This window comes from Cavia porcellus, unplaced genomic scaffold (assembly GCF_034190915.1).
Source record: "Cavia porcellus strain 051 isolate PalLab524CR breed Dunkin Hartley unplaced genomic scaffold, mCavPor4.1 scaffold_26, whole genome shotgun sequence".
NCBI lineage: Eukaryota > Metazoa > Chordata > Mammalia > Rodentia > Caviidae > Cavia > Cavia porcellus.
The window spans coordinates 41103399-41129964 of record NW_026947509.1 but is presented as its reverse complement, the minus strand read 5'-3'; the positions used below and the strand labels follow the sequence as shown (position 1 = coordinate 41129964).

Genomic DNA, 26566 nt, shown 5'->3' with positions numbered 1-26566 from the left:
AATGATCAAAATAAACACCAGACTGCAAATCAAATATAGGAAGACCCAAGATTGTCTACCTAAAATGTAAAACACCACAGAATCGCTTTAATAAAAAGAAAATAATTTTATTTGCATATCAAAGACTAAGTAAGACACGAAGACATCACCAGGCCAACAGCGCCAACTGAGGAAAGCTGAGGGGACCCTTCCCTGGCCTGCCAGGCACGGGATCAGCACACAGGACCCGGCCCCACCAATCAGTCCTCCGCATCCTTCTTCTTTTTCTTTTTCTTCTTTTTCTCTAGGTTCTAGAAATAATCAACAAGGCTTTTGAATGAGCTGTAATTGTACATGTAATAACTTTTCTACATAAAATGAACCTACATTTCTTGCAGTCAATTTTAGGAGCAAGATTTAAATCCAAAATGTCACAAGTACTCCCAAAAGAGTGAGTTCTGGGGTACAGGTGTGACACAGGATGGGACACTTGCCTAGTGTGAGCCCCAGCTCTGAGGCCTAGCACCCTTGGATCAAAACCCTGCAACCTCTCCATTAGGAAAGCTGCTCCCTTCTGGAGGCAGCACGGGGGAGTGGGCATTTTACTCAATAGGCTGCACTATGCTGGCCCACAGAGAGCCCTGCCCTGCCCTGCCCCGCCTGGGAGGCGGAGTGAGACCAGCAGACTTACAGCAAGTGCTGTGCTGCTGCTGGGCTCCTCCTCTGACATCTGCTCTTCCTTAATGTGCTTCTTCTTCTCCTTCTTCTTCTTCTTCTTCACGGACGTCTCCTCTTCTACCACTAGTACTTTCTCCTCTCCTTCTACCTCCTCCTCTTCTTCCTCAACTGGAAAAAGACACCATGCAATTAGAATTTGCTCCTTGCAAAATTACGATTTTCCACCATTCAGCATTCAGTTCATCATGAGTGACATTCAAGGTGATCTTCCCAGCATACCCACTTTAGAGATGCACAGCACAGCTCACCGAGAAATGCTGCGACTGTCTCATGCTCAGGTGTCAAGACTCAGGAACAGACTACAAAACAGGTCCCCTTCCTACTAAGCCCACTGTTAGTTATGAGAACGCACTCCAAAGACCTGGATTTATTTTACTGTTGTAATGAATTCATTTACATTTTGAGACAGTGTCTCCCTTTGCAGTGCAGGCTGGCCTTGGACTCACACAGATCCCCCTGTCTCAGCCTCCTGTGTCCTGGGATTATAAGCATGCAACATTATACTTCACTTAAATATAAGTAATTTAGCCTCTGTGAAACTCAGTATCTTTATCTGGCAACTTAAGCATATTTATTCATTCATTTGGGAGATACCATCTTGTCATGTCATTCAGCTCAGCCTCACTCACTGTGATCCCTCCTGCCTCAGCTTCCTAAATTCTGGGATTACAGACATGTGCTACTATACCTGGCTCTTAATGGTATTTAAAACTCTTATCTTATTAAATTTTATTTTATAGGCAGGGTGAAGAGACACGTATTATAGATAGTAATTAGTGTTAAGGTCAAAAACAAAGTGAGAGAGCTGAGGACATAGCTCGGCAGCACAGTGTTGGCCTGGCAAACATGAAGTTGTGAGTTCAATTCCCAGTACCAACAAAAAACAAAGCAGAAACAAAAACAAACAAAGCAGCAAGAAATGCAATGTTAGGGATGGGCAGGGCAGTCACCCAGACATTCCAGGAAACTGCTTTTCAGAAGCGAATGAGATATGTACCTGGGAATAATATCCCAAGAAGAGAGAAGAGCAAAGGCAAGATATCGAGGATTTGGACAGGGGGAAGACAGGGAGCAGTGAAGAGAAATTGACTGGCAAGGTAGAAAAAGCACAGCAGAGAGGCCATGGAGATAGAATGGAGCTGGTGCGCGATATGGCCCTGGCACTGTGCTTTCACAGCAGGGCCAGGAATCTGCAGCAGAAGCACCAACTTGGATTCAGAGGCTAAGTGATGGGAACTGCCACTTAGGAGATAGGGAACCATGGATCGGTAACTGAGTCCCGTTAACTCTGGATACACTGCACTGTTGAGGGTCAAACGTGCACCTCAACATTTCAAACAGCAATAATAGGTTAGGGAACTACTTACTCTGCAGTGAGGACATGCAGGTTAAACAACTTCATCAAGGTATGTAGCCCACATCTGAGTATACTTTTGATGACAGAGCACTTAGAAGCTAAGTTGAATGAGTCCCCCTGTAATGCCCTATGCAGTGGTGAGTATCCACCACACACATGCCATGGTGTGCACAAGGAAGCCACACGCATGCTTGGGAAGGAAGGTAGGATCTGTGGTGGCCATGTGCCTGGGCCCTGAAAGGTTCATTGCTGCTGCTCTCCTGAACAGGTGGGAGCTTGAGGACCACAGGTGACACCAGTGATCAGGTTCAAGCTTGCCAGTCCCCAGCCCAGCCCCTCCACGATCATAGCTGTCAAGAAAACCCACGCTGCGCCATTCTGTCCCACAGCACATACTGCTGAACCTAAATTCCAGGACACGTGGTAAAACACAGGTGCATCATTTAAACAAATAAAAATCTAACCTTTAATTTTAATCTTGGCTTTTTTGGCTTTCTTTTCAATCACTTCATCTTCTTTATCCACTTGTTCTATCTTGCGTTTTTTAGAACAGGTTGGAAGTGTTGAGTCACCAGAGGGATCATAAATCTTCACTTCACTGAAAAAGCCAAGGCATCTTAGATAATCTCCATAAACATCTACCACTAAAATAATTCTCAAAAGAGAATATTAGAGAAAATATTCACACAGCTGTATCATTTTATCGACTCTACAGTTTATCAAGACTAATACAAAGTTTCTAAAAGGTAAAGGTACTAATTGCATTCAAGAGAAGAGGTGAGCTAAACAAACTGATTTCATAATCAACACAGTTCCCATTACACAGGAAACAAGGATAGAGACCAATGGAGAAAAATCTCTTTACAACCACAGAGGATAAAACGGAATCAATTGAACTTGCAAGTGAGTAAATGAAAAAATAGAACAAAATGGCAAAACTAAGTTCAGGGAAGAAGTCTTCATTATGAGACCCTAGGAGATAGAGGGATAGGGGATAGACATGCGTTTTTTGTTCTAAATACTAAAATACCGAATGTTTCAAATTTAATGACCATAACTGTTTTAAACATTAAGTTGTGCACTGGCACTAGAGTATAAAAAAACTGCTTTGAAACAAGGCAAGAGAATGCGCTATTTTTAAGTTTAACCCAAAGATGAATGACTGATAACTTTTTTTTGGTATGGGGAACCAACGTCAGGACTTTGAACTTGCCAGGCAGGTGCTGCATCACTGAGCTATACCCACGGGCTGGCTGTTAACTTTTATAGGTTACAAACTTTTTTTTTTGGGTCTTTCTGAGACAGGCTGGCATTTAACTTGCAGTGATTCTCCTGCCTCAGCCTTAAGTGCTGGGATTATTGGCATGCACCACCACACCCAGTGCTTGTCTTCTTCTAGACAGTTTCACTGCATGTTAACTCTATAAACCTCTGTGATAAATGACACTATCAAAACTGACATGGCTGAATACAGTATGTGTGGATGAGTAAACTAGATATCAATACAGAAAGCGGCATGGAAAAAGTGCAGGTGTGATGTGGTTCATCAGTGCTATACTTTGAAAATGGCTTAGATTTTATACTCTAACCACATACACACAACAAAGTAAGGGACACATGCTTTAGCCTTCCATGTTTCTCACATAAACATGACATAACTAACATACATAACATCAAACAATTAACAAAGATCATGGGCTTATTGAGGTGTGCATATTACAGTAAAAAATTTGGCATAACATCAAAATAAAACGTTCACCCACCCTCCCTAAATGTACTCACCTTTTGTGCTCATATTTTTCTGCTTTTGCCAATGCCTTTCCCGTTCCACTTATTTTTCTTATCTAAGGAAAAAAGAAAACTGTTAGTCAGCTCTAAGTGAGTCCCATTGTAATACACTGTCAAGATAACCAATGGACCAGCAAAAGGCCACTGTCAGGGTTGTTGCTTTTTACTTGGAACAGCATTGCCTTTAACAGCAACCCAGTACTGTTTAACCACACATCAGCTCCTCGAATACACAATAAAATGTATCACAAAAGAACACGCAGTATTCGAGTTCCTAGATTACTCAGTTTGCTAACATTGCAGAAGGCAGGACAGGATGCTTACCCCTCTGTCTTCCAAGCTTCTCAACCTGGCTTCTAATTTGGCTCTGTTCTCAACTCCCATTGCAGAACTGGAATCTTCCCCAAAGGCATCATAACGAATAGCCAGAACAGTTTTGGCTGCCAGCATTCGAGAAATCTAACAGCATAATATTAGAAGAAATCAACTGTATTTCAAGTGAAAATGTAAAAATCATCACAGTTCATGCATAAGAAAACTGCAGCAAATCACATCAGATTCTAGGATCTTTTGAAATAAGGAATTACAGCAGTATTAATATATTTCCTAGTCTTGGCCACCACATAACAACTGGTTTTATATCATCAACATTTAGGTGGATGAAAAGATCTTATTTTAAAGAGTTCACTCCTAGAATTAGCTCAGTGTCTATTCAATGGCACTATTTCTAAACTTAGGGTTTTCCAGAACAAGTATATCCTTTTCCAATTCGTCTAAGCCTAAGGTTTCATCACTGTAAAACACAGATACCTCTTTCCAGTTGTTAAAGGATTCGATGGAGCCTTTGCTAATTGCAGCCATATATATGCTGTTACTATTGATAATCTATAAATGTTAAGACTGGTTTCCTGCAAACTGAATACTCTTGGTGTACACCTACAGTTGGATCCTAGAAGCACAATAAAACAAAACAGCTCTAGCAGGACCAGCAACAATTCCTTTTAATCTTTTCTTTCATTGTAAAAAAAATGTGTCTAAGCAATACACCATTCTCTTTAATGAGAAAGAGGTGAATAACAGATTTAATGTACACTACAACCAGGAGTGGAGAAGTGTGGGTGAGGAAGAGCCCTCACCTTTCCTTTGTGTTTGGGACTCGTCTGACCCACGAGGGAGGCATGATAAATGAGGCCATATTTTGGGGTGTCCCGCCGCGACTTGAGGGCTCTGAAAAGTGCCTTTTCTGCACCAAGAATCTGAACTGTAGATGCTGCATGCTTGGCCAAATTCAAGAGAGAGCCTACAAAAAAAAGCAAATAGTGATAAATAATGTCATATTAGAGCTGGGCATGGTCACACACTCCTGTAATGCCAGCACTCGGGAGGCTGAGGCAGGCAGATGGTTACCAAGTTTGAGACCAGCCTGGGCTACAAAGTGACCTCAAGGCAAGCCTAAACCGCTTAGTGAGACTCTATCTCAAAAAGACAAAACAAAAACAACAATCCTTTCTCATATTAAACAGGAGACCTTTAGTATGATTAAAGCTACAGTAATACATAAAATTCATTCAATACACACTCTGCAGTCCTATCCTGAATCCCCTGAAAATCCTAACATTTCACTTATAACTTCTAACACAAGATTTGTGGTGCATGTTTGAAACAAACTGAGCTCAGCTATACTTATTTATCTGAGGTAAGCACTGCACTTCTATTCTCCATGCATTAGCAGACCCTAAGAGCTATGCAGGCAGAGAGCATATACATTTATACTTACACCAATCTGGCCCCATTTCCTGAGACTTGCACATCGAATATTCCAAGGCTTTAAATATGTATTAGGTATCTCAGTAAGATAACTATATGATAAATTATTCACTCTATTTACCTTTCTTTCAGATATGGATTAGGGAAGCGATGATAGGCCTAGAAGCATATAGACTGCTTTAAGATTTACTGCATAATATTCTGAGTGTATTTTCTCAGAAAACCCAATGCTGTAACTCAAGCAGCAAAAAATAGGTTTAAAGTAAGTCATATTTTTGTTAAGTCTATCCATCTTTTACTGCTGCATGTGTGGCTCTAACTATGAAGCTGAGGTACAGGCAATGAAACCAGCTCAGAGGATCACAATCTTGTACCAAAGATTGTATGCTAGTGGACTACATCTCTGACAAATAAGGTAGTTAAAAAAGTGCCAGCCAAAAGACTTTGATGTAGATGATACACAATGAGATTATCTGTGACATAGTATAACAATGTCTCCAGCAATATAAATACTCCATATATGCAGGTTTTCAATTACAGTAATTTTTATAACATACTCTTCTTACAGTATTATCACATGTATCTTACATTTTATTATAAAATGATTAAAATGTTTTCCAGTCAACTACATTGAAATAACTCAAAGAAACAGATAATCACCTCCTGAGGGCTGAGATTACAGGTGTGCGCCACCATACTTGGCTCCAAACCCTTAAGTTCTTAGGAAAATGCTCATCTTCATTTCCATCTGACTATTCTAATTAACCATAACGAACTGCTAACAATGGACCACAAGTGTCTCAGAAGAGGTAGTGACTAAAGATGCCTTCATTGTCCAAAAGGATATCAGGCAAACAAGTAAAAATCATCATTGAACACTTGGCCATTTTTATCTTTAATAATGGTAGTTTAGAGATTTAAAAACAAATTACATCAAAACTGTCACCTGCATGAGCAATCAGCCGCGCTCCAACCAACTCGCCAACCATAACTGTCACATTGGGTGCAATGGCCATCATTCGGTTTTGGAGATACTCATACAGCTGGGTCCTGTATTCGGAGATTTCAATCACCTGACAAAGAGCACCATGAGAAAGTCAGTAATAACCATGCATAAAAACAGTGCAAAATCACATCTAAAACACTGGATCCCAACAGCTGGGGATGGCAACACACACTTGCAGTTACTGCTACTCAGGATGGTCAGCCTACAAGTGTGAGGTCAGCCTGGGCAACACCACAAAACTCATTTTGTTCATTCTTTTTCTCTGACAGGGACTTCCTGTGTCATGGTCCTATGCCTCAGCCTCCTGAGTAATGGGATTACGGTGAGTACCATCCTGTCTGACATAAGGGCCCAACTACAAACAAAGCAAATACAGTTCCCATTAGAGCTTTAATTTATCAGAGTACTTAACTGACCCTAGGTAGACTTACTCCTAACATTACTTTTCCTACTGGGTTTCACTCAACTCATACCAAAGCTAGTTCAAAATTCACTTCACTGGGCCAGGTAGATTTAGCTCAGTGACTCAGGCGCTTGCCTGATAAGCGCCAGGTTGTAAGTTCAATCCTCAGCACAAAGCAAACAAGCAAGCAAATGAACAAAACAAAAAATCCCCAAAACAGCCCTACGTCATGGTAGTCTTTCCACTCTTCCCCCAGTGTATAAACTGAGATGGCATCAGATGAGGTAGTGACTGAACACTCTCATACTGTCATCAGGTGAACAATACATGTAAAAATCATCATCGCCATCATCAATGACCAGCACAGTGAGGCTGCCACTGGACAATATGTGGTTGTAGCTCACCTGAGTGCACAGATGCAGAATATTGCAAATATCTTCCTCGGAAACCTCTGTTCCCATTGATATCTCCGCAGCTGCTTTCACCTCAGCTTCAACATCCTCTGGCAACAACTCAGAAAGCGTGGCAGAGGCGTAGTTCTTCCTATCACCTATGAAAAGGATCAGAGGGAAAATATCACTCAACAAATCATAAAACCTACCAAAGAGTCTAAATGAGAAGTAGAGATAAGCCAATGAAAAGGATGTCTACATAAAACAAAGAGTGGACAAACCTGACCTAGCCTGTAATCCCAGCATTCAGGAGGCTGAGGCATGAGGATCACTGTGAGTTAGAGGCCAACCTGGGCTACAAATACAAAGTGAGTTCTAGGCCAGCCTGAACTGTCTAGTGAAAGCTGCCCCCTCCCCACAAAAAACAAAACAGTCCACAGACACTTGTTTCAAAAAGGCAGCAAAGATTAATGAAATATATATAACAGCTTCAATACAATGAAGCTAGAGCCAACTATTTGGGGGATGATAATATGGTAATGTAATGACCACCGAACTCATATTTATTAACAATTTTAGAATGTAACAGTAGTAACATAGATAGCTATGCTCAGTACTAGTACTCAATATTATAAACATATTTCATAATTCTTCAATCTCGGATCACCCTTATAAATACCAACTTCACTGACACTTATTGCCAATTTATTTTAAGAAAAAAATCATTCCAAAAAGGGCAGCAAAACAAACAAAAAGGAAGCTGCTCTCTGTTGCAGGCATTGATTAAAGTTAAAATTTACTTCATTTTGAAATCTAAAACAGCTTTATTTCTCCAATATAAATTAAAAAAAAAAAATCCAGAAGTCTTAGGGAAAAAATTTAACATTTGGGGACATATTCAAACTCAAATATCTTAAGGGATAAACAAAGTACTCACCAACTTTCTGTAAACACTTGCAGTATGTCAAGTTATCTGAAATAATTTTTCCTAATTCTGGGAAATGCCAGCCGTACCACTCTCTACAACGCATAATGTAGTTGTTCAGTTCTTTATCCAAGTCATCTAACAAGGCTGTAATAAAGTAAAAAAAGGAATGTGGTAATAGACAACCATAAAATTTACCTTTAAACATTTTGCAAATGTGTATCTCAGTGGCATTTAGCACATTTGTATATCTTGCAACCATTAACATTATTCACTTGCAGAAATTTTCACCATTCTTAAAACTGAAAATCTCAGATGTAGTAAAATACAACTCTCTCTTCCCACCTCTCACTTATTTTTATGCTACTTTTAGTCTTCCTAAATGAATGTCTATCCTAGATACCTTGTGTAAGTGGAGTCATGTGATACTTGTCCTTTTGTAGTTGTCTCATTTCTTAGCATGACTTTAAGGCATATCTCATACGTTACAACTTCATACCCTTTCAGTCTTCAGTATTTTTTTCTTTTTTGGGTGCCAGAAATCAAATTCAGGATCTTGTGCTTCCCAGGCAGGCAATGAGCCACTGAGCTACATTCCTGGCTCTTTGTTTTTTTGGAGACATGGTCTCACTATTTTAAACTAGTCTTGAACTCACTATGTAGTTTAGGTGGGCCTCAAAATCCTGGCAATCCTTCTGCCTCAGTCTCCTGAATGCTGGTTTGCAAGCATGCACCAACATATCCCACTGAGAGCACCATTTCTTATTAAAGCTGTGTGATACCGTAAATGTGATTCACTTGTCTGTTAATAGGTATCTGAGCACTGTAAACAATGATGCTGGGGGCTGGAGATTTAACTCAGCGGTATAAGCGCCTGCCTTGCAAGCAGGCAGTCGTGAGCCCGATCCCCGGTACCGATAAAAAGGAAAAAGACAAAAAAAACAAAACAAACAAACAAACAAAACCAATAAACAATGCTATGAACACGGTGTGCTAGTACATGGAACTCAGTGCCTAACTTCATTTTTCTTAGGTATCTATCTAGCACCCGAATTGTTGATTACAGGGATTTTAGAAAGTAGAAAATGCTACTGATGTTCCTAAAAGATGATTCCACACTCAAAATAACCAATTAAAAGACATCTGGGCACAGTAGTATACGCCTGTGATCCCAGCAACTGGGAGGTTGAGGCAGGAAGAATGCTATGATTTCAGGGATGGCCTAGCAATAAATGAGACCCTGTATAAATAAAGAGTGAAAAAAGAAGCTCCGTAGGAGAGCACTTGCCCAGTACACATACAGCAGCTGTGGGTAATAAGACTCAACCCGACTACGAAGGGGTGCCAAAACCAACCAACCAACACACAAATAAAAACAAAGGTCAGGGGCAGGGATACAGCTTAGGGGCATAAGGGCCTTCCTGGCAAAGTACAAGGTCCTGAGTTTTTTTTTCTTTTTTTTGGTACCAGGGATCGAACTCACGATTGTGCACTTGCAAAGCAGGCGCTTACACCACTGAGCTAAAATCCCTGGCCCAAGGTCCTGAGTTTTTGATTCTTGGTACAAAAAACCAAAACAGAACAAAACAAAAACCAAAGGTTAAAAAAAAATCAGGGGCTGGAGATTTAGCTCAGCGGCATAAGCACCTGCCTTGCAAGCAGGCAGTCGTGAGTTCAATCCCCCGTACCGATAAAAAGGAAAAAGACAAAAAAAAAAAAAATCGGAAAACACCCACTGTATAATTCTACCTATAGGTTGTCTTTTGGTGCCAAGAATTGAACTTGGGCCTTTGTGCTCATCAGGCAGGTGCTGTCCTAGTTTTAATCTTATTCATGGAAAAGACAAATGAATTAGTTTGCATGTGTAATATGATTCATTTTATCTCCCACTAATCAAATACAGTATGCCCCCACAAAGCAATCTCAGTCCTTTAGATTTTTCCTTAGAATAATTCTTCTCTGAAACTGCAGTTGGCCACGCAATTGTTTTTGTTTGTTTTGGTGGGAGGTTTGCAAGTAGCCAATAATCCGAGCGCTATTCAGCTCTCCTTGCTGCTGACTGGCTGCTCCCTGTTACCCCATCTCTGATTGATGCACCAGCATTTCCACATCAGAACAAGGTATTAGTTTTATTCTTCTTAAGGACCTATGAGCCCACCAAAATGTCCTGCACTTTCTAAAGCTTTATTATAGTATTTTATTAAAATAAATTACATAACCAGGAAACAAGGCATATTTAGGGTTAAGTTTTAACTAAGAAAATAGGCAAGTTTCAGATGACATCTGAAACTCAATTTTTCAGTTTGCAAATGCTCTAAAAACCAGGAATTTAAGGGGCCCACTGTAAAGGGTTGCCAGCTCTCCTTTTGTACTTTGCTTTTCCAATTTATCCATGCTACCTACTAAGAAGTCTAACTCCATGGTGGTGAACTTATAGCACACATGCCACAGCTGGCTGAGCATTATCACTGAGGGTCTAAAAGGTTAGGGTTACTGGTCTAGCTCACCTCCTTTCTCTTTCAACAGACCATTTCTTTCTTTTTTTTTTTTTTAAATCGATACGGGGATCGAATGCAGGACTGCGTGCTTGCAAGGCAGGCGCTTATGCCATCCCTAGCCCCAGACCATTTCAATAGTAAGAAAAAAACCACAAAGAACAGATAAAGAGAAGAAACTTCACCATGTGTTATACTTACAAATTGCCTGAACAATCATTGTATCCACTTTATCAGCGCTAAATTTCAATCTGTATCTAGACAGGCTGGGGAGAGTGGGGAAAACCAAATTAACAAAGTAGCATCTAGGAAAAGCATTTAAATTCCCATCTTAAAATTCTTTTATTTTCCCCTAGCCATGAATGGTGACACTCACCTGTAACCCCAGTACCTAGGAGGCTAGGGCAGGAAGACTGCAGGTAGCCTGCCCTACAGAGCTAGACAGATTCTGTCTTAACTTCTTTTTTTTTTCTTTTAACTTTTTAACGGTACCGGAGATTGAACTCATGACCGCCTGCTTGCAAGGCAGGTGCTTATGCCGCTTAGCTAAATCTCCAGCCCCCCTGCTTCTAACCCAACTTCCTCTTAAGAGTTTCTTTCTCAGGGCTGGGGATTTAGCTCAGTGGCATAAGTACCTGCCTTGTAAGCAGGTGGTGAGTTCAATCCCCGGTACCAGAAAAATGCAAGTTTCTCAGTTTTCCTAAGAAAAACTAGTTATATACAAATGTGTTGCACAAGATGAGAAAATATGTACTTAATAAAAATATGCTCATCTTGTTACAAAAAAGTTTATATGTGAATGACAAATCATGTGATTTTTCTGTAGACATTAAGGTTTTTATATTGCCCAAAGGAAGAAATACTACCGGACTCCAACATGGGTTGGAATACAGAAAGCTACTGAGGAACAGTATCATATGCAAGGTTTTCTTAACTTTGACACTATTTACACTTTGGCCTCAGCATTCTTTGTTGTACATTATTCCGAGCACCATAGGTCATTTTCAGTTTCTCTACCTTTTATGAATTAGATGTTGGGAACCGAGGTTACCTTACACCTGTGGTAACTAAAAATATTTATGGCCAGGTGCGCTGGCACAAGCCATCCTAGCACTTGGGAGGCTAGGCAGGTGAACTGTTGCAATTTGGGGGCCAGCCTGTGTTACAAAGTGAGTTCAAGGCCTGCCTGAATTACACAGTGAAACTGTCTCCACATACACACACACAAATGTGCTGGTTACCAAGTTGCATAGGTTTTAATTACAGTGGTGCTTCATTTCACAAATTCTTCTGTTTGAGACCAGAATCATGGAAAGAATTAAGTTCACGAACTGGACACCTCTACCCATAACCTTTTACTTCCCAATTTTTAATGCAGTTTCAGAGAATATTAAGCTTTTGATAATTGATGGTGTAACAGTAACATATGCTAAGGGACACATAGTTACATGAGAGGGATAAAGTGTTTCTTTTTGCTTTATCCTGCAAATTCATTATAAATGAGACTCACAGTGATACCAAACAAGTACACCACAGTAGATAAAGAGAATTTTGGGAACTGGCAAGTGGGTAGAGGAGTAGCACATGACTTAGCAGACACAGAAATGGAAGGGGCCATCAGTTCTTGCGTGGCATGTTCCTATGATGAAGTTTCAAAAGTCCAAACAACTGTTGGGCATGGTAGCCAGGCCTATAAACCCAGTCCTCAGAAGGGGGAGGAGTCCCAAGAGTTCAACTCAAGGCCAGCCTGGGCTACATGAGACCCTGTCTCAGAAAATCACAGTGCAGACAAGAGCCAGACTGTGTGTACAAATCCTGCCCTTACCTCTTACCAGGTACACTGAACTCGGGCATCAGTTTCCTCAAGGAGATAATGTTAGCATCTTTCTCCTAAGGTTGTGATGAAGATTAAATTAACCTCTTAGCAGTTTACCCTAAGCATCTCTTGGGCTGTGTTTGTTTGCACAGTGACTATCAGGTGTCATTTCAACCAGTCAATTCCTATACTGAATAAAGTTGATAAAAATTGCTTTTTATGGGGGCTGGGGATTTAGCTCGGCAGCATAAGCACCTGCCTTGCAAGCTGGCAGTCGTGAGTTCGATCCGCGGTACCGATAAAAAGGAAAAAGAAAAAAAAAATAAATAAATAAAAAATAAAAATAAATTGTTTTTTATATTTCCTGTCCTATTATAAAAATGACAATATTTCCTGTCATATTAAAAAAAATCCTAAGTGCTGGGATTATATGGCCATGCAAGTTTTGGTCATCCTGTACTTACATAATTGAACTGTGTTACATTAGTACTTTTAACATTTTCACAAAATGCGCTTGTGGAACATAAATAAGCCCTCTTCCAGTAATTCCTACCTGTGGGCCAATCCCAGACACATGGCTGCCATTTCCCGTGGTTCGACTCCGGGGATTAATCCATCCATCTGTGACCTGATTCCCCTCATCAGCTCATTAACCACAGGACTGTGGATACAACTGAGATTCAACTTTTCCTGCAAAACGTGTATTTTGTTTAAAGTAAAAAGTTATCCTCAAATTATTTGTTACATGTTAAAACAGCACTGATTTATATGTACTCATTCCTCACTTTTGACAGTCTAAGTTTCTGGTACGTTTATGGAACAACATTCAAGTGAACTCAAACTTAGTGAACTTTCTGGAAAACAGCCTGCTACATGAATCAAAAGCTGCAAATGATAACACAATCCTCTTCGGTGATTTCCTTTATTTCTTTGACATTTCCTTTATTCCTTTAAAAAGTTAACAGGAAGGCAATCAACTCAAGACCTCCTCCCAGCTCTCAGGAGCTAGTCCAACTCCTCATTCCTAGCCCCCCTCCCACTGTTTTTGGTACTATGGATTGAACTGATAACCTTCCGCTTGCCAGGCAGGCACTTATGCTGCAGAGCTAAATCCCTGGCCCCCTAGTTCCCATTTTTATTCCCCAATAAATTTTCCTACTCTTAAAAAAAAAAAAAAGTTAAAAGGTATATACTTGTAAGAGTTTAATACTGAATGAAAAGCCAAAGTTCCAAGCGTAGGTCCTCCCTTAAATATAAACCTACATTCATGTCTAAATGTAAACACATGAGTATTTACAAAGTTAAATCTTTATTAACTCACAAATAGGGTAGCCATTTTTTCTATACACTTTTCCACTGTGTAGTGTTCACTACTTCTGCAGACAGCTCTACAGTTTTAGCTCATGCCAAGCAATGGCCACGCAAAGGGTGTTATGTATCGTACCAACTCCAAGAACAAACAAAATATGTAATGTATTATACAGATGATAGTCAGTAAAATTTTGTTAAATAGAGAAATCAAAAATAAAAAATTAAAGATACCCATAAACCTGTCAACCCGGGTTGGGGATTTAGCTTAGCAGCATAAGTGCTTGCTTTGCAAGCGCATGGTCTTGAGTTTGATCCCCGGTACCAATTAAAAAAAAAAAAAAAAATCTGTCAACTCAGCACCATTCCCTTTCTATGAGTCTTTTTGATATCTTTATATCACATGTAGTACTGTTTACTGAACTATATTTCTATAGGCATTCATTCTCTTGAGCTTAATGTCAATATGCAGAACTTGGAATAGTAACTTCAGTCTTAGGATAATGAAAATGTTGCTTCACTCCCCAGTGTGCTAAAATTTTAAGTTTTTTGCGATATGAGAACCAAACTCAGGATCTTGCACTGCTTGCTAGGCAGGTACTGTGCTGTTGAGCTATATCTCTGGCCCTAAAATTTAGTTTTTATCAGAAAAACAAAGGGCTAGGGATTTAGCTCAGTGGCATAAGCGCCTGCCTGGCAAGGTCATGAGTTCTCTCCAGTACCAAAAAAACCAAAAAAGTAACTGTAGAAAAACATGAAGAAAGCTTGTGGTCACATCAAAGAATATAGAGCCTATCTACAATCATAGGAAACCTCATTTCCTGACATTAGAAATAATTTATATAAATGAATTTTTTTGAGATAAAGTCTTGCTGTATAGTTCAGACTGGCTTCAAACTCATCATGAGCCTCTTGTCTCAGCCTCCCAACTGCTGGGATTATATGTGCCAGCATGTAAAGCTGAAAATGAACTTTCCTTACTTCACCAGATGTTTATAATCTAAAGTAACCACCCCTGAAATAATTAACTGGTGAATATCATACTTACCGTAACTGTTCTTAGACTACTCTGCTTCTTTAAGTTCAGCAGGTTTTGCAGTGTTTCTACTCTCATCTTGTTTCACCTCTAGCAAATACCCGCCCTCCGAAATATGCTCTAAAACATCATGACCCTATTTTTGTTGAAAGAAAAATTTGTGCCCAACCAAAAGGATAAATACAGTACACTGACTATTATGTGTCAGTAGCAGTTTTTTTTGTACTAGGGCTCAAACTCACAACCTCATGGCTTGCCAAGCAGGTACTGTGCAGCTGAGCTATATCCCTGACAGGGTTGGGTGGTTTGTTTTGGCACAGGATCTCACTGTGTAGTTGAACCTGGCCTTCAACCCACTATATAGGCCAGGCATGTCTCGAACTCATGGGAATCCTCCTGCCTGAGTGCTGGGACTACAGGCACGATCTACCATAACCAGTCAGCAGCAGGCTTGAAGCTAATTTTTATCACTTGTATTATTCACTTCTATTTTCTGCAATGAGTAAAAATTACTTAGATCCTTAGTTCTGCTACTCTTGGTGGAAACTGATAGGTGAACTGGACAAAGATGAAGTAAAAGTCTTATGATTAACTTATTTCACAGAATTATGAGTATCTTTCATTTTTCCCTTTTAGTTTCTTGATTCACAAAGGCTTCGTAATTAGTATGCTGTAAGTGAAACCTGGCTACCGAGCATGACAGAAAATGACTTTTCATTTATGGTATCCATCCATCCTGATAGCAATAGATCAAACGCTGGGCCCTGTGCTTGCCAATCACACACTCTGTCTCTGTGCTATCAATACTCAAAGAGTCTCTGACCTTACCTTTATAACTCCCCCTAGTTTAGCATCAGCTACAGCAAGAGGTTCATGAGCTTCTTTTACTATTTTCTTCAACACTTTCTTCAGCTGCTTATTAATTTTGCCCTCCATTAGAGCTGTAAATGCTTTCCAGGGAAAAAAAAAGTTAGCTTAGATTTTCAATTGTGATGCTTGTCTTACAGCAATCAAATGCATCCTTTCCAAAGCCCTGTATTTAAATTTTACTTCTGAAAGTAAATGACTTATGTAATTATTTTTCTTACATATTTCAGATCCACATTTGATCCTCCCACCATCATTTCTGCTCCAGAGCCAGGAGCTGCTACACAAGGTCCAATCTTCCTTTCTCTACAACCCAGAAACCCCATGAACAGAATTATAAAATAGCAACCTTTCTGGGTAAGAGTCACTCTCCTTTCATTTTAGATTATCCTGATGTCCTAGACTAAAAAATACCCCACAAGCATATCAAAACAGATCAAAAAACAAAAAAAACCACATCAGATCAAAAAAGAGTACACTCCTTCTGAAGACTGTCACAATGTAAGAAAAATTTGAGTACATTTACATCCACTAAGACCAGTTTTGGTCTTACTATTTCAAAACTGCCTTCTGACCACCAGTGAGAATTCTCAGGAAATGACTCTAGTCAGTAAGGTGACACTCTCCTCTGTGATAAAATAGCAATGGGCACCACAAGGTATCAACAACTGAACCCCGTTTTTGTTTTGAGACAGGGTCTTGCTATGGTAGTTCAGGCTCATGCTGAACTCACCATGTTGCCTAGGCTGGCCTCAAATTTTTGACAATTTTTCTGCCTCGAAGTCTTGAGTGTTAGAATTACACGAGTGTACCACCATGCCTAACACGCCTGGACCCTTGACAGAGCTCATTACATCCATACATCTTCACTGAAGTACTGATTATAAACCCCAAGGCCAGACGCTGTGTTACAATCTAAAGCTTTGGCAGTTTAAGAGCAGTCTGTGCTTTACAGAGAGGTTGGACTGGAGAGATATTTTTCCTGTTTGGCAGTCCTGGACTTGAACCTGGAGACCTGTACATGTGAAGCACACATTCTACTACTGAGGGACACCTCCAGCCTTAGATTTGACTTTTAATTCTCACCTATATGGCATTTTCTCTACTTAAAAGTGAATGCAAAAATATTTCTCACATCAAATTTCACCACACTGGCTGGGGATTTAGCTCAGCAGCATAAGTGCCTGTCTTGCAAGCAGGCAGTCGTGAGTTCGATCCCTGGTACCAATAAAAACGAAAAAGACAAAAAAAACCAAAAACCAAAAACCAAAACAAAACAAATTTCACCACACATAATAAAGAGGAAATATTTACCTCAGGATTGTTTCAAGGATTAAGTAACTGTGAGGTCATGAGCATGATGAACTGGCGCATCATTGTGACCAATCCATTGGTTATTAATGGTAAAAACTTGCTTTTGTGGTGCCAGGCATGGTGGTGCATTCCTGTAATGCCAGCACTAGGGAGGCTAAAGCAGGTGGATCATTTCAAGCTTGAGACCAGCCTGGGCTATAAAGTGAGCCCAAGGTGAGCCTGAACTGCATAGTGAGACAGTCTCAAAAAAAAAGCAGATGTAGGAAGACCCTGTCTCAAACTAAAAACAAAACAAAATAGTAGGGGCTGGGGGTTTAGCTCAGCGGCATAAGTGCCTGCCTTGCAAGCAGGCAGTCATGAGTTCGATCCCTGGTACCGATAAAAACGAAAAAGACAAAAGACAAAAAAAAAAAAAAAAAAAAAAAGTAACAACAACAACAACAAAAATAGTAACAACAACAACAACAAAAAAAACCTGCCAGCTGGGACAAAAATTACAGTACCTGACCATCATTCTGGGACAAGTGGGTCACAATAGGACAGAGGAGGTATGTGAACAATGCCCTCTAGAGTTAGAAAACAGCTAACACAGGCTCCTTGGGACCCCACCACAACTCCACCCAGACCCACTGTGGCAGCAAAGCAGGCCTTTTAAGAAATTCTCCAGGAGGGCCCAGGATTTAGCTCAGTGGCATAGGTGCCTGCCTGGCAAGCATGAGGTCATGAGTTCAATCCCTAGTACCCACCCACCCAAAAAAATTCTCCAGGGTAACAGTAATGTATCTTATGGCTGAGGACTTGCTATTACTAGTGTGTTGACAAAGAAATTGGCCCTATTAATATTTTAGAATATTTTTCCAGATTCCCAGTTTTCACTCTGAGAATCCTATCTTTACCTGTGGTTGAATAACAAAATTATTGCATCTGTCAAACCTCCCCAACTGTAATCCATAATTTTGCTTACAGTTCTTCATTTACAAATTATACCACTGAGAGTTGGCTTATTTGCAGTAACAATTTAAGAAACTACACCCACCCTTCCTCTTTTGGCTACTCCTTATTAAAAAACAAAAATTCAAACCTGTAATATTTACTGAAGTTGCTCATAGTTAATAAACGTATCTCTTTATGTCTATTGTCCCACATGATGTCTAGTTTAAGGATAAAAGCCATCCACTCTTCTAAAATTTAAAAAATCCACACTTCTTTATATAAATAAAACTCTTATAGCACTCTATAGTTTGTACATGTATAAAACAATTCTCCACAATTTTGAATAATAGTGATATGATTTCTGAGTTAAAAAATACGTATTCCTGGACAGCTTTGCTAGCATTTTTTTCAGCTGTGAATTTTGGCTCTTCTCTACTTTAGTCTTGGGCTAAATTAGAACATTGTGTACTTGACCACATTACCTTGGTCCCTTGTAGAACAGCTTTTACTGAACTGCTTCAGCACTATGCTGCTGGTTTCCACAGGGAGATCAATTTAACCACGCCTCACCTCTCATCACATGGGGGAAACCAGCCTATGGTGAAAAGAGCTAACTCAACGTTGTCTCAGTGGTAGTGACGAATTTGAGTTAGATCACTTAAACTCAGTTGCATTAAGGATGCATCATTGACAACATTGAATAAGGTTAACTCAGGCAACTGAAGCAAACAACCATTTCAATAAGAAAGATTAAGTCCCAGATTTAAAAAAAAAAAAAAAAGCAAGCTTCTAGTTTCTGACTTTACCTGCTAATGCTTCTGCTGTGTCCTGAAATTTCTCGAAATGTTTTAGCTTTACTCTACAATTAAGAGAAGAAACATGTTATAGGGGGCACAGTGACGCTGCAAAAGATAGAAGCTGAGAAAGCAGCACTGGGTGTTTCCAAAGCACACACTAAAAAAAGAAACCTGATTGCCCCTGGGAATCGGATACAACCTTAATTATTTTTCATACTATGACTGGATTTCTAAATGCTGGCCTACAAAGAAAGCTGTAGGCTTTCAAAGATGCTTAGGACAACAATACATGAAGCTTCAAAAGAAGGCCTGCTGCTTAATGCTGGACATGACCCACTACACAATGTATCCATTAAAAAATTTATGAGCAGGGTAACATTTCATGTAGAAAGAAATGAGGCCTGGTATGGTGGTGTAATCCCAGCACTTGAGAGGCTGAGGCAAAAGGATCACCACAAGTTCAAAGCCAGCCTGGGCTATGACTTCAAGATCAGCTTAAACTACACAGTGAGACCCTGTCTCAAAGCACAAAGTAAACACAAAGTATATAAAATTAATTCATTGTTGCCTCAGTGGTAGTGACGAATATTTGAGTTAGATCACTGAGATTCAGTTCCAACAGGAATACATCATTGACAACAATGAATCAGATTAACCCAGCAAAGCATATATAGCACTTTAACAAGGAAAACTGAGGGCCAGGGATATGGTTGGTGGCACAGCGACTGCCTGGCATGTGCAAGGTCCTGAGCTCAATCTCTGGTACTAAAAACACAAAATAAAAATAACAAAATAATATATTCAGTTGAATATTACATGATACCTTTTTTTTTTTGGTACAGGGGATCAAACTCAGGATCTCATGCTTGCCTGGAAGGCATTTGCATCTGTTTACTTTCTTATCAAGAAATCCTGAACAACTCAAGCATGCCTTTTTAGGGTATCTTATTATACCCAAGGAAGCTAAGAAGTGGAAGTCATAAACAGCAAATATACTATACTATGAAATAAATTACACAATTTAATATTAGCAGCGAAACTAAAAGTTAAATTATTTTAGTAGGGTTTTTTTTTTTTTTTGGTCTTTTGAGACAGGATCTCCCTATGTAGTTCAGGCAGGTGCTGAGCTCACTTTGTACCCAGGCTGGTCTTGAACTCACAGTGATCCTCCTGCCTCAGTCTCCCGAGTACTGGGATTACAGGTGTGCACCATCATACCTGGCTGTAGTATATGTTTTATACTACCATTATTATTATTTTAATTTTTTGAGACAAGGTTTCACTATATATCCCAGGTTGGCCTGGAACTCAGTGATCCTCCTGCCTCAGCCTCACAAGAGCTGGGATCACAAGTGTGCACTGCCAGGCCTAGCTTACGATTATTTTGATGGAAATGTATACTTAATTCACAATTCTGCTTCTAAACAAATATAAAATGTTAGTTCTAAGGTGCTATCCCCTCTAATGCACAACTAAGAACAATTAGCTGAAGCTTCAAGACTTACATTTTATTTGCTTTCTCTGGAGTTTCAAATTCTTTCCACAAACTATCAACCTCTTGAAGTTTCTTCTCATTTAGGACCTGAAATCAAACATTTAAATAGTTTTCTTCAATTGCTCAGCTCAGGCATATACAGTTACATTTTCAGGGTACTATACATACCAAATAAAGGCTGTTGAAAGCTATGTCTCTTGCTGAAATAATGAACTTGTTTTGTTCCCCAGCATAAACTTTTGGTCAAATAAGCAATTCGTGTTGGGTCTAACTTGGGTCTTTGTAAATCGTCACGCATACTTTTAGAAATGACATGATACACTTGGCATATATCCTCATTTCTGCCCTAATGGATATTAAATCAATTCTAATTTTTTCCTTTTCAATGCTCCAGAAAACAAACTTTTATATAGACACGTATATTGTGCTTCTATAGAAGTTAGTTCATTGAAAATAAAAGCAATTTGACAACAGAGATCCTATCAGTTTCACTTAAATTGGTACTAAATTTAATTTTTTTTCCTTACCACAACCCAAATCTAAATTTCTAAAACAAATTTAATTACACCTTCACCAACACCGAGTATTAGGCACAAACCTAAGTATAGGACTGGGTAATAGATAAATTCTAAAACTCATCTTCCCTCTATATTTAACAACCTTGTAATTGAGATACTTTGCAATTTATGAAGGTTAATCTAACAGACACTGTAAAACATATTATGAAATATAAACCGGGCATGGTGGTGCATGCCTGTAATCCCAGCACTTGGGAGGCTGAGGCAGGAGGATTGCTGCAAGTTTGAAACAAGCCTGGACTACAAAGTGAGCAGCCTGAACTGCATAGTGAGACCCTGTTTCAAGAAAAGACAATAAATAAATAAATATGGCAAGTTCATTTTATTTTATTTTTTTTTATCATGTGTCCTAAGCATGAAACAGCTCTGGCCACCACCCAGGCATCAAGATAGGATGAACAAAGGACTGTTGTCTACTCTGCCCCTGACTGATACAAGAATAACACCACCAATGAGGTGTCTCTTTGCCCAATGCCAGGGGGGTGGCAAGTTCATTTTAAGGATTACTTGTACTCTTAAAATTTGATTCCACAGGGGCTGGGGATTTAGCTCAGCAGCATAAGCACCTGCCTTGCAAGTGTGTGGTAGTGAGTTCGATCCCTGGCATCGGTAAAAATACACACACACACACACACACACACACACACACACACAAAGATTCCACAATTTAATTGGATAGATTCACAGAACTTGTAAAGTTGGTCACAATAAATCAAAGTGGAAAAATTATAAAGCATTCATTCATAAGTAACAGCCGTAAACAACTCTAAAACACAATGTTGGTATTATAAAAAAATCACATGCTATAGGCAGTGGTGGAGAACCCTTTAGGACTTTCTTTTTTTTTTTTGGGTCTTTTTCCTTTTTCTTGGTACCAGGGATTGAACTCACAACTGCCTGCTTGCAAGGCAGGCGCTTATGCCGCTGAGCTAAATCCCCAGCCCCAAGGACTTTCAAAGACACCTACAGCCCCCTATGCCATAGATTCACCATCACTTAAGAATGCCTAGCCAGCAGAAGGATTCTGGTGCACAGTAGCAAGACACAGTGTTGCTAACCGAGTGAGTGAGTAGTTCCATTACTTGAAGCTTTCCTGAAGCTTTTGCATTCAAGTCATTCAAATGAATTTTAAGACTGCACTACTGTTTCCTTTGTTTTGTTGGGGCTCTACTGGGAACTTCAAGCTTGCTAGGCAGGTACTCTACCACTAAGCTACATCATCAATTAAACTGTAGTTAAAGTAACATGGAAATGTAATAAAGTCATGGTGATTTATGACCAGCCAAAGTTTTGCAAAGAAATTATTACAGCAAACAAAACTTTGGCTATTATATTCCTAACATTTGGATGAAAACTTTTTCTTTTTTTGTATCGGGATCAACTCATGACCATGCACTTGCAAAGCAGGTGCATATGCCGCTGAGCTAAATCCCCAGTCTGAGAACATTTCTAATAAAGACAAATAGAAAAAAAACTCATTAGATTTTCTTTTTCATTTCTCTCTAATTTAAAGCTATTCATTTCCAGACAGAGAAATTGAAACTACTGTATACAAAATCCATTTTAAGCTTCATGATTCTTAAGGGAGTTTCCATTTCAAGTAAGTAGTGTACAGCTATTACTACCATTAAATTTTTAGTGCTAATGTTACATACACTGAAATATTTACAAGTAAAATGAAATATACAGACTTGATTCAAAATGCTTTAGCAAGGGTAGGTGATACCTAACACAAGATATTGAAGTGAAGTGACAGGATACAAGGAGGTACTATTTTGTCCCTTTTTATCCGTCTTTTGATAAAAGACGGGGTTTCCTTATGCAGTTCAACCAGGTCTAGAACTTCCTTTTAGCCCAGGCTGGCCTCGAACTCACAGAGCACTTCCTGGATATAATCCTGAGTGCTGATATTCCAGGCTTGCACCACCATGCCTGGCCTAAAAATTTAAATTAACTGAAAACTTAAAAAGTGCCAAGTCTCAGCGATAGAGTGCTTACCTAGCATGCACAAGGCTACCCCAGTACTACCACCGTAGCTATGATTAACTCAGTCACAGTTAGCCATGTTTGGAATGTCAAAGAACAGTGTGTGACTAGTGGCTACCATATTGGATGACACAGGGAAAGAGCCCTGGAATGAACAAGACTATGAAGATCTTACACTAAGCACCATGGGACACAAGGTGAACTTTTGTTAACATTCTACAAGTAAATGTATAGTTTCTAGAGATATTATCTTTGCATTTGTTTCCAATAAGGATTCACAAGGAGTTGAACCCTGGGCCTCCACTATGCTAAACCCTGCCCTATATAAGTAACCTTGTTAATGAACAGTAAACTTCTAAAGCATTTTTAAAAAACCCACTATATGTTAAGTGTGTATGAGTACAATGGATTGTGTATGATACGATATAATCCTTGATGTAAGTAGAACTGAAAGACTTTGTAATGTGTTCTCAAGGCACAAATTGTTTTCAACAAATGCCCCAACATTGTTATGGGAGAGGGGCTGGGTTTTAGCTCAGTGGCATAAGCGCCTGCCTTGCAAGCAGGCAGTCGTGAATTCGATCTCTGGTACCGATAAAAAGGAAAAAGACAAAAAAAAAGGGTTATGGGAGAGCTGGGGATGTAGTTCAGTGGTACAGTGCTTGCCTAGCAGACACAAGATCCTGAGTTTAATCCCCAGTACCACCAAAAAATAAAGTAAATAAAAAGATTATGGGAATTATGAAACTTGTACTCTGTCTTTTAAGGTAATTCATACTATACTATTCATCTTAAAATGTACGACGCAACCCCAGAACATTTTGCATGTTTATTATATTTCAGAAAGGACCAATAACATTAATTCTGAATCAGTAAGAATTCACTTTAAAGTTGTCTGGTTAGGGCTGGGGATTTAGCTCAGCGGCATAAGCACCTGCCTTGCAAGCAGGTGGTCATGGGTTCAATCCAAAACAAAAAAAAAGAATGTAGTTGTCTGGTTTACATTAATTTTTTGTTCCTCCTACATTCTTGCTGTTGTCTAATTGTTATTTGTATTCATTGTTATTAATATTAATGGGAATACTAATACTACTAATTTTTTTCCATTAAGCCCTGTTACCATGGTTTTTTTTCCTATTTGTCTTTAAAGTTTCACCAGCTGCTAGTGAACATTGGCTCTCTATAACACTAAATTCTCCACTGAAAGACATGTTCAGATTTAAATTAGTCACTTCTTCCCTGTCAGAGAAAACATTTATTAATTATGTTAAATTTATTTTTAAATGAAATATAATTGTATAGCTTTGTGGAGTAAAATTCAATATTTTAAAATATGTATATAGTGTGCTGTGATTAGACACCTAAAAAGAAAAAAAAACCATTAATTCTGAATAATAAACAGTATTTCTATGTAGTCTAGTCTGACATTAGTTATGTCATTTTAAGTTATGCATGCTGAACAGTAACTGTGACAGCTAATCAGAAAATTAGCAATGTACCACACATATTTTATCTAACACTTTTTATCTTATAGCAACACATTAACCTAGAGTACAGAAACTGATTTTCATCCAATGTTCCAAGACCACTTCCTGCCTGGAACATGGAAAGTACTCAAACTATCTCAAAATTTCAGTTAACATCCCACCTGCAGCATGGTCTCACGGTATAACCATTTCTTTGCTGATGAGCTTGTAAATGAACCCCAAACCTTCTACATACAACCAGGCAGCTGGGTAATCTCAGCACAGGAGACTGAGCCAGGGAGACCACGTGAGTTCTAGGCCAGCCTGAACTACAAATGAAGTTCAACGCCAGCCTGAACTACATAGGAAGGCCCTGTGCCAATCCCCACTCCCAAAGCCAACCAAGCCTCAAGCCGATTACTACCACCCGGATTTCTCCTCTAAACTTCAAAATTTGAAACACAGAATTCTATTACCAGACCCAGTAGATAACGCAGATTTCACTAAGGCCAAATCATTCACAGTAAGCAATCTTATTTAAACAAAAACCCTACAATCAGACCATAGGCCAACTTGTCAAAGGCTTTAAGTTTTTTTTAAAAATAGCAGTATTTGCTGCCACATTGACCCTCATCTAAGCAACCCTGTCTTGCCCAAACTGTCGCGAAGTATCTTCGCTTCCTTCCTTGCCTCTCTATCATCTAGTCTTGAAACAAGAGCTTAATAAAGACAAATTTGGTGTGGTGGTGCACGCCTGTAATTCCAGTATTTTGGAAGGTTGAGAAAGAATTATTTCGACTTCAAACCCAACGTTGATAAAGCAGCAAGATCTTGTTTCAAAATTAAAATATGAAATAAATAAAGGGCTGAGGTTTAGCGTGAAAAACCTGAGTTGGGGGGCGGGGGTGATAAATCACATCAGGTAACTCCTCTGCTCACTTTTGATTACTCCTCAAAAGACCCAGAACAAGATTCTGTCACAGTCTGCAAAACACGAACGGGTGGCCCAAACGGACGGACACGTGTTCACCGACACGCGGGCCCTGTGGCCTTCCACTGCCTTCCTGAGGCTGGAATTTAAAAGACACTACCAGACCGAGAATACTCCTTGTCCTCTCCTCAGATCATTCGGGCCCTCACCAATCCAAGCACGACCTCTACCCTCCAACCGCCTCATCTCCCACCTACCTTAAAGATGGCGTAGCCAACGGACGTCTCAAAAAGCACCAACATGGTGAGGCCGGGTCGGGCGCCGCGCGGCCCGCCACGAACTCCTACACCACTACACAAAATGCACTGCTGCACCCACAAAAGGGCCACTAAGGTTTCGGAAGATAGCGGTGAAGGGAACACACTTCCCGCAAAGAATCAGACCACCCAGCCTCTACGTTCCAATTCCAGCAGCGGGCAGAAAGCAGATACTAGATTCACCTACTCCAAGGATTCTGGGATACGACGTCACTTCCGGCGGAAGATGCGCAAGGTAGCTAATTCCGGAATATTCCCGCTTTACAGGAGGGGCGGGGCGGCTCACGAAAATGCTGTGAGTGGTTTTAGGACTGAAAATTCACCGCGTGGGGTCAGGAGGAACGAGACTCCTGGGTCGAATACTAGAAAAGGTGAAGCGGGAGAGGGAACCAGGATCAGAATCAGGGAAGCCCGGAGTGGTGCCTCACGCCTGTGGTCCCAACAGTCTGGCTGACTGTTCCAAGTTCCAGCGTTACAAGTTAGCGGATGAGACAGAAGCACTGTGACTCTTGATGGTATTATCTTCACAATTTGAGTTTTTTGATAGAATTGTGGCGCGGCTGAAAAGATAAGTATGAAATATAAATGACCTTTATTTTAAGAATGCGGGGAGACAACCCCTAACCCTCGGGGTCTAGCAATCTCTCTGGCGGACACGTGGAGTAGGGGCTTACATGTAGTTTAGGAGCCTAAGGGGTGGAGCCTAAGGGGCATTACTGATGCACAGGTAGCCCATTGGTATTCATTTCGCGCCACAGGTAAATTTCTAGGGGCGGGGAAGATGGAGCACCTTGGTTCCGCCTCCGAGGCTTTACCGGCTACAGTGTCCCATCTGGGCCAAAATCCTTTCTTTTTTTTTTTTTTTTTTTTTT

At 39.9% G+C, this 26566-nt stretch overlaps 1 protein-coding gene and 5 non-coding genes across 7 annotated transcripts; all 6 read right to left on the bottom strand.

The window, feature by feature from the left end:
* Positions 1-86: 86 nt before the first annotated feature.
* On the bottom strand, positions 87-25902 carry Nop58 (NOP58 ribonucleoprotein). 2 transcript variants are annotated; one of them, XM_063237260.1, is made up of 15 exons: positions 25635-25902; positions 20427-20503; positions 18931-18983; positions 15839-15960; positions 13220-13356; positions 11052-11116; positions 8368-8502; positions 7443-7588; positions 6576-6702; positions 4999-5162; positions 4187-4321; positions 3857-3918; positions 2539-2672; positions 671-825; positions 87-290 (listed from the first exon to the last, which is right to left on the bottom strand). In XM_063237260.1, the coding sequence occupies exons 1-15, from the start codon at positions 25677-25679 to the stop codon at positions 240-242; spliced, it is 1608 nt and encodes a 535-aa protein (XP_063093330.1). In that variant the 5' UTR covers positions 25680-25902; the 3' UTR covers positions 87-239. The 2 variants fall into 2 exon arrangements, with proteins under 2 accessions (XP_063093330.1, XP_063093331.1); XM_063237261.1 differs by lacking the exon at positions 25635-25902 and adding an exon at positions 18607-18719 and having other exon boundaries at positions 20427-20509.
* LOC111758175 (small nucleolar RNA SNORD11) lies at positions 6425-6508 on the bottom strand. Its single transcript, XR_002792401.1, has one exon. It is a non-coding gene; the product is annotated as a small nucleolar RNA SNORD11 (small nucleolar RNA).
* On the bottom strand, positions 7306-7389 carry LOC111758176 (small nucleolar RNA SNORD11B). Its single transcript, XR_002792402.1, has one exon. It is a non-coding gene; the product is annotated as a small nucleolar RNA SNORD11B (small nucleolar RNA).
* On the bottom strand, positions 18739-18825 carry LOC111758170 (small nucleolar RNA SNORD70). The gene has a single exon (XR_002792397.1). It is a non-coding gene; the product is annotated as a small nucleolar RNA SNORD70 (small nucleolar RNA).
* LOC111758169 (small nucleolar RNA SNORD70) lies at positions 19479-19567 on the bottom strand. The gene has a single exon (XR_002792396.1). It is a non-coding gene; the product is annotated as a small nucleolar RNA SNORD70 (small nucleolar RNA).
* Positions 21335-21477, bottom strand: LOC111758168 (small nucleolar RNA SNORA48). Its single transcript, XR_002792395.1, has one exon. It is a non-coding gene; the product is annotated as a small nucleolar RNA SNORA48 (small nucleolar RNA).
* Positions 25903-26566: the final 664 nt, after the last annotated feature.

What these genes read in the sequence shown, in the direction of transcription:
- Nop58 (XM_063237260.1), bottom strand. Translation starts at nt 25,679, where the DNA reads ATGTTGGTGCTTTTTGAGACGTCCGTTGGCTACGCCATCTTTAAG. An exon ending in CAAGTGTTTACAGAAAGTTG is followed by an intron (nt 7,589 to 8,367) that starts GTGAGTACTTTG and finishes TCCTTTTCATAG; the next exon opens with GTGATAGGAAGAACTACGCC. An exon ending in GCGGCTGATTGCTCATGCAG is followed by an intron (nt 5,163 to 6,575) that starts GTGACAGTTTTG and finishes TTTTTTTTGTAG; the next exon opens with GCTCTCTCTTGAATTTGGCC.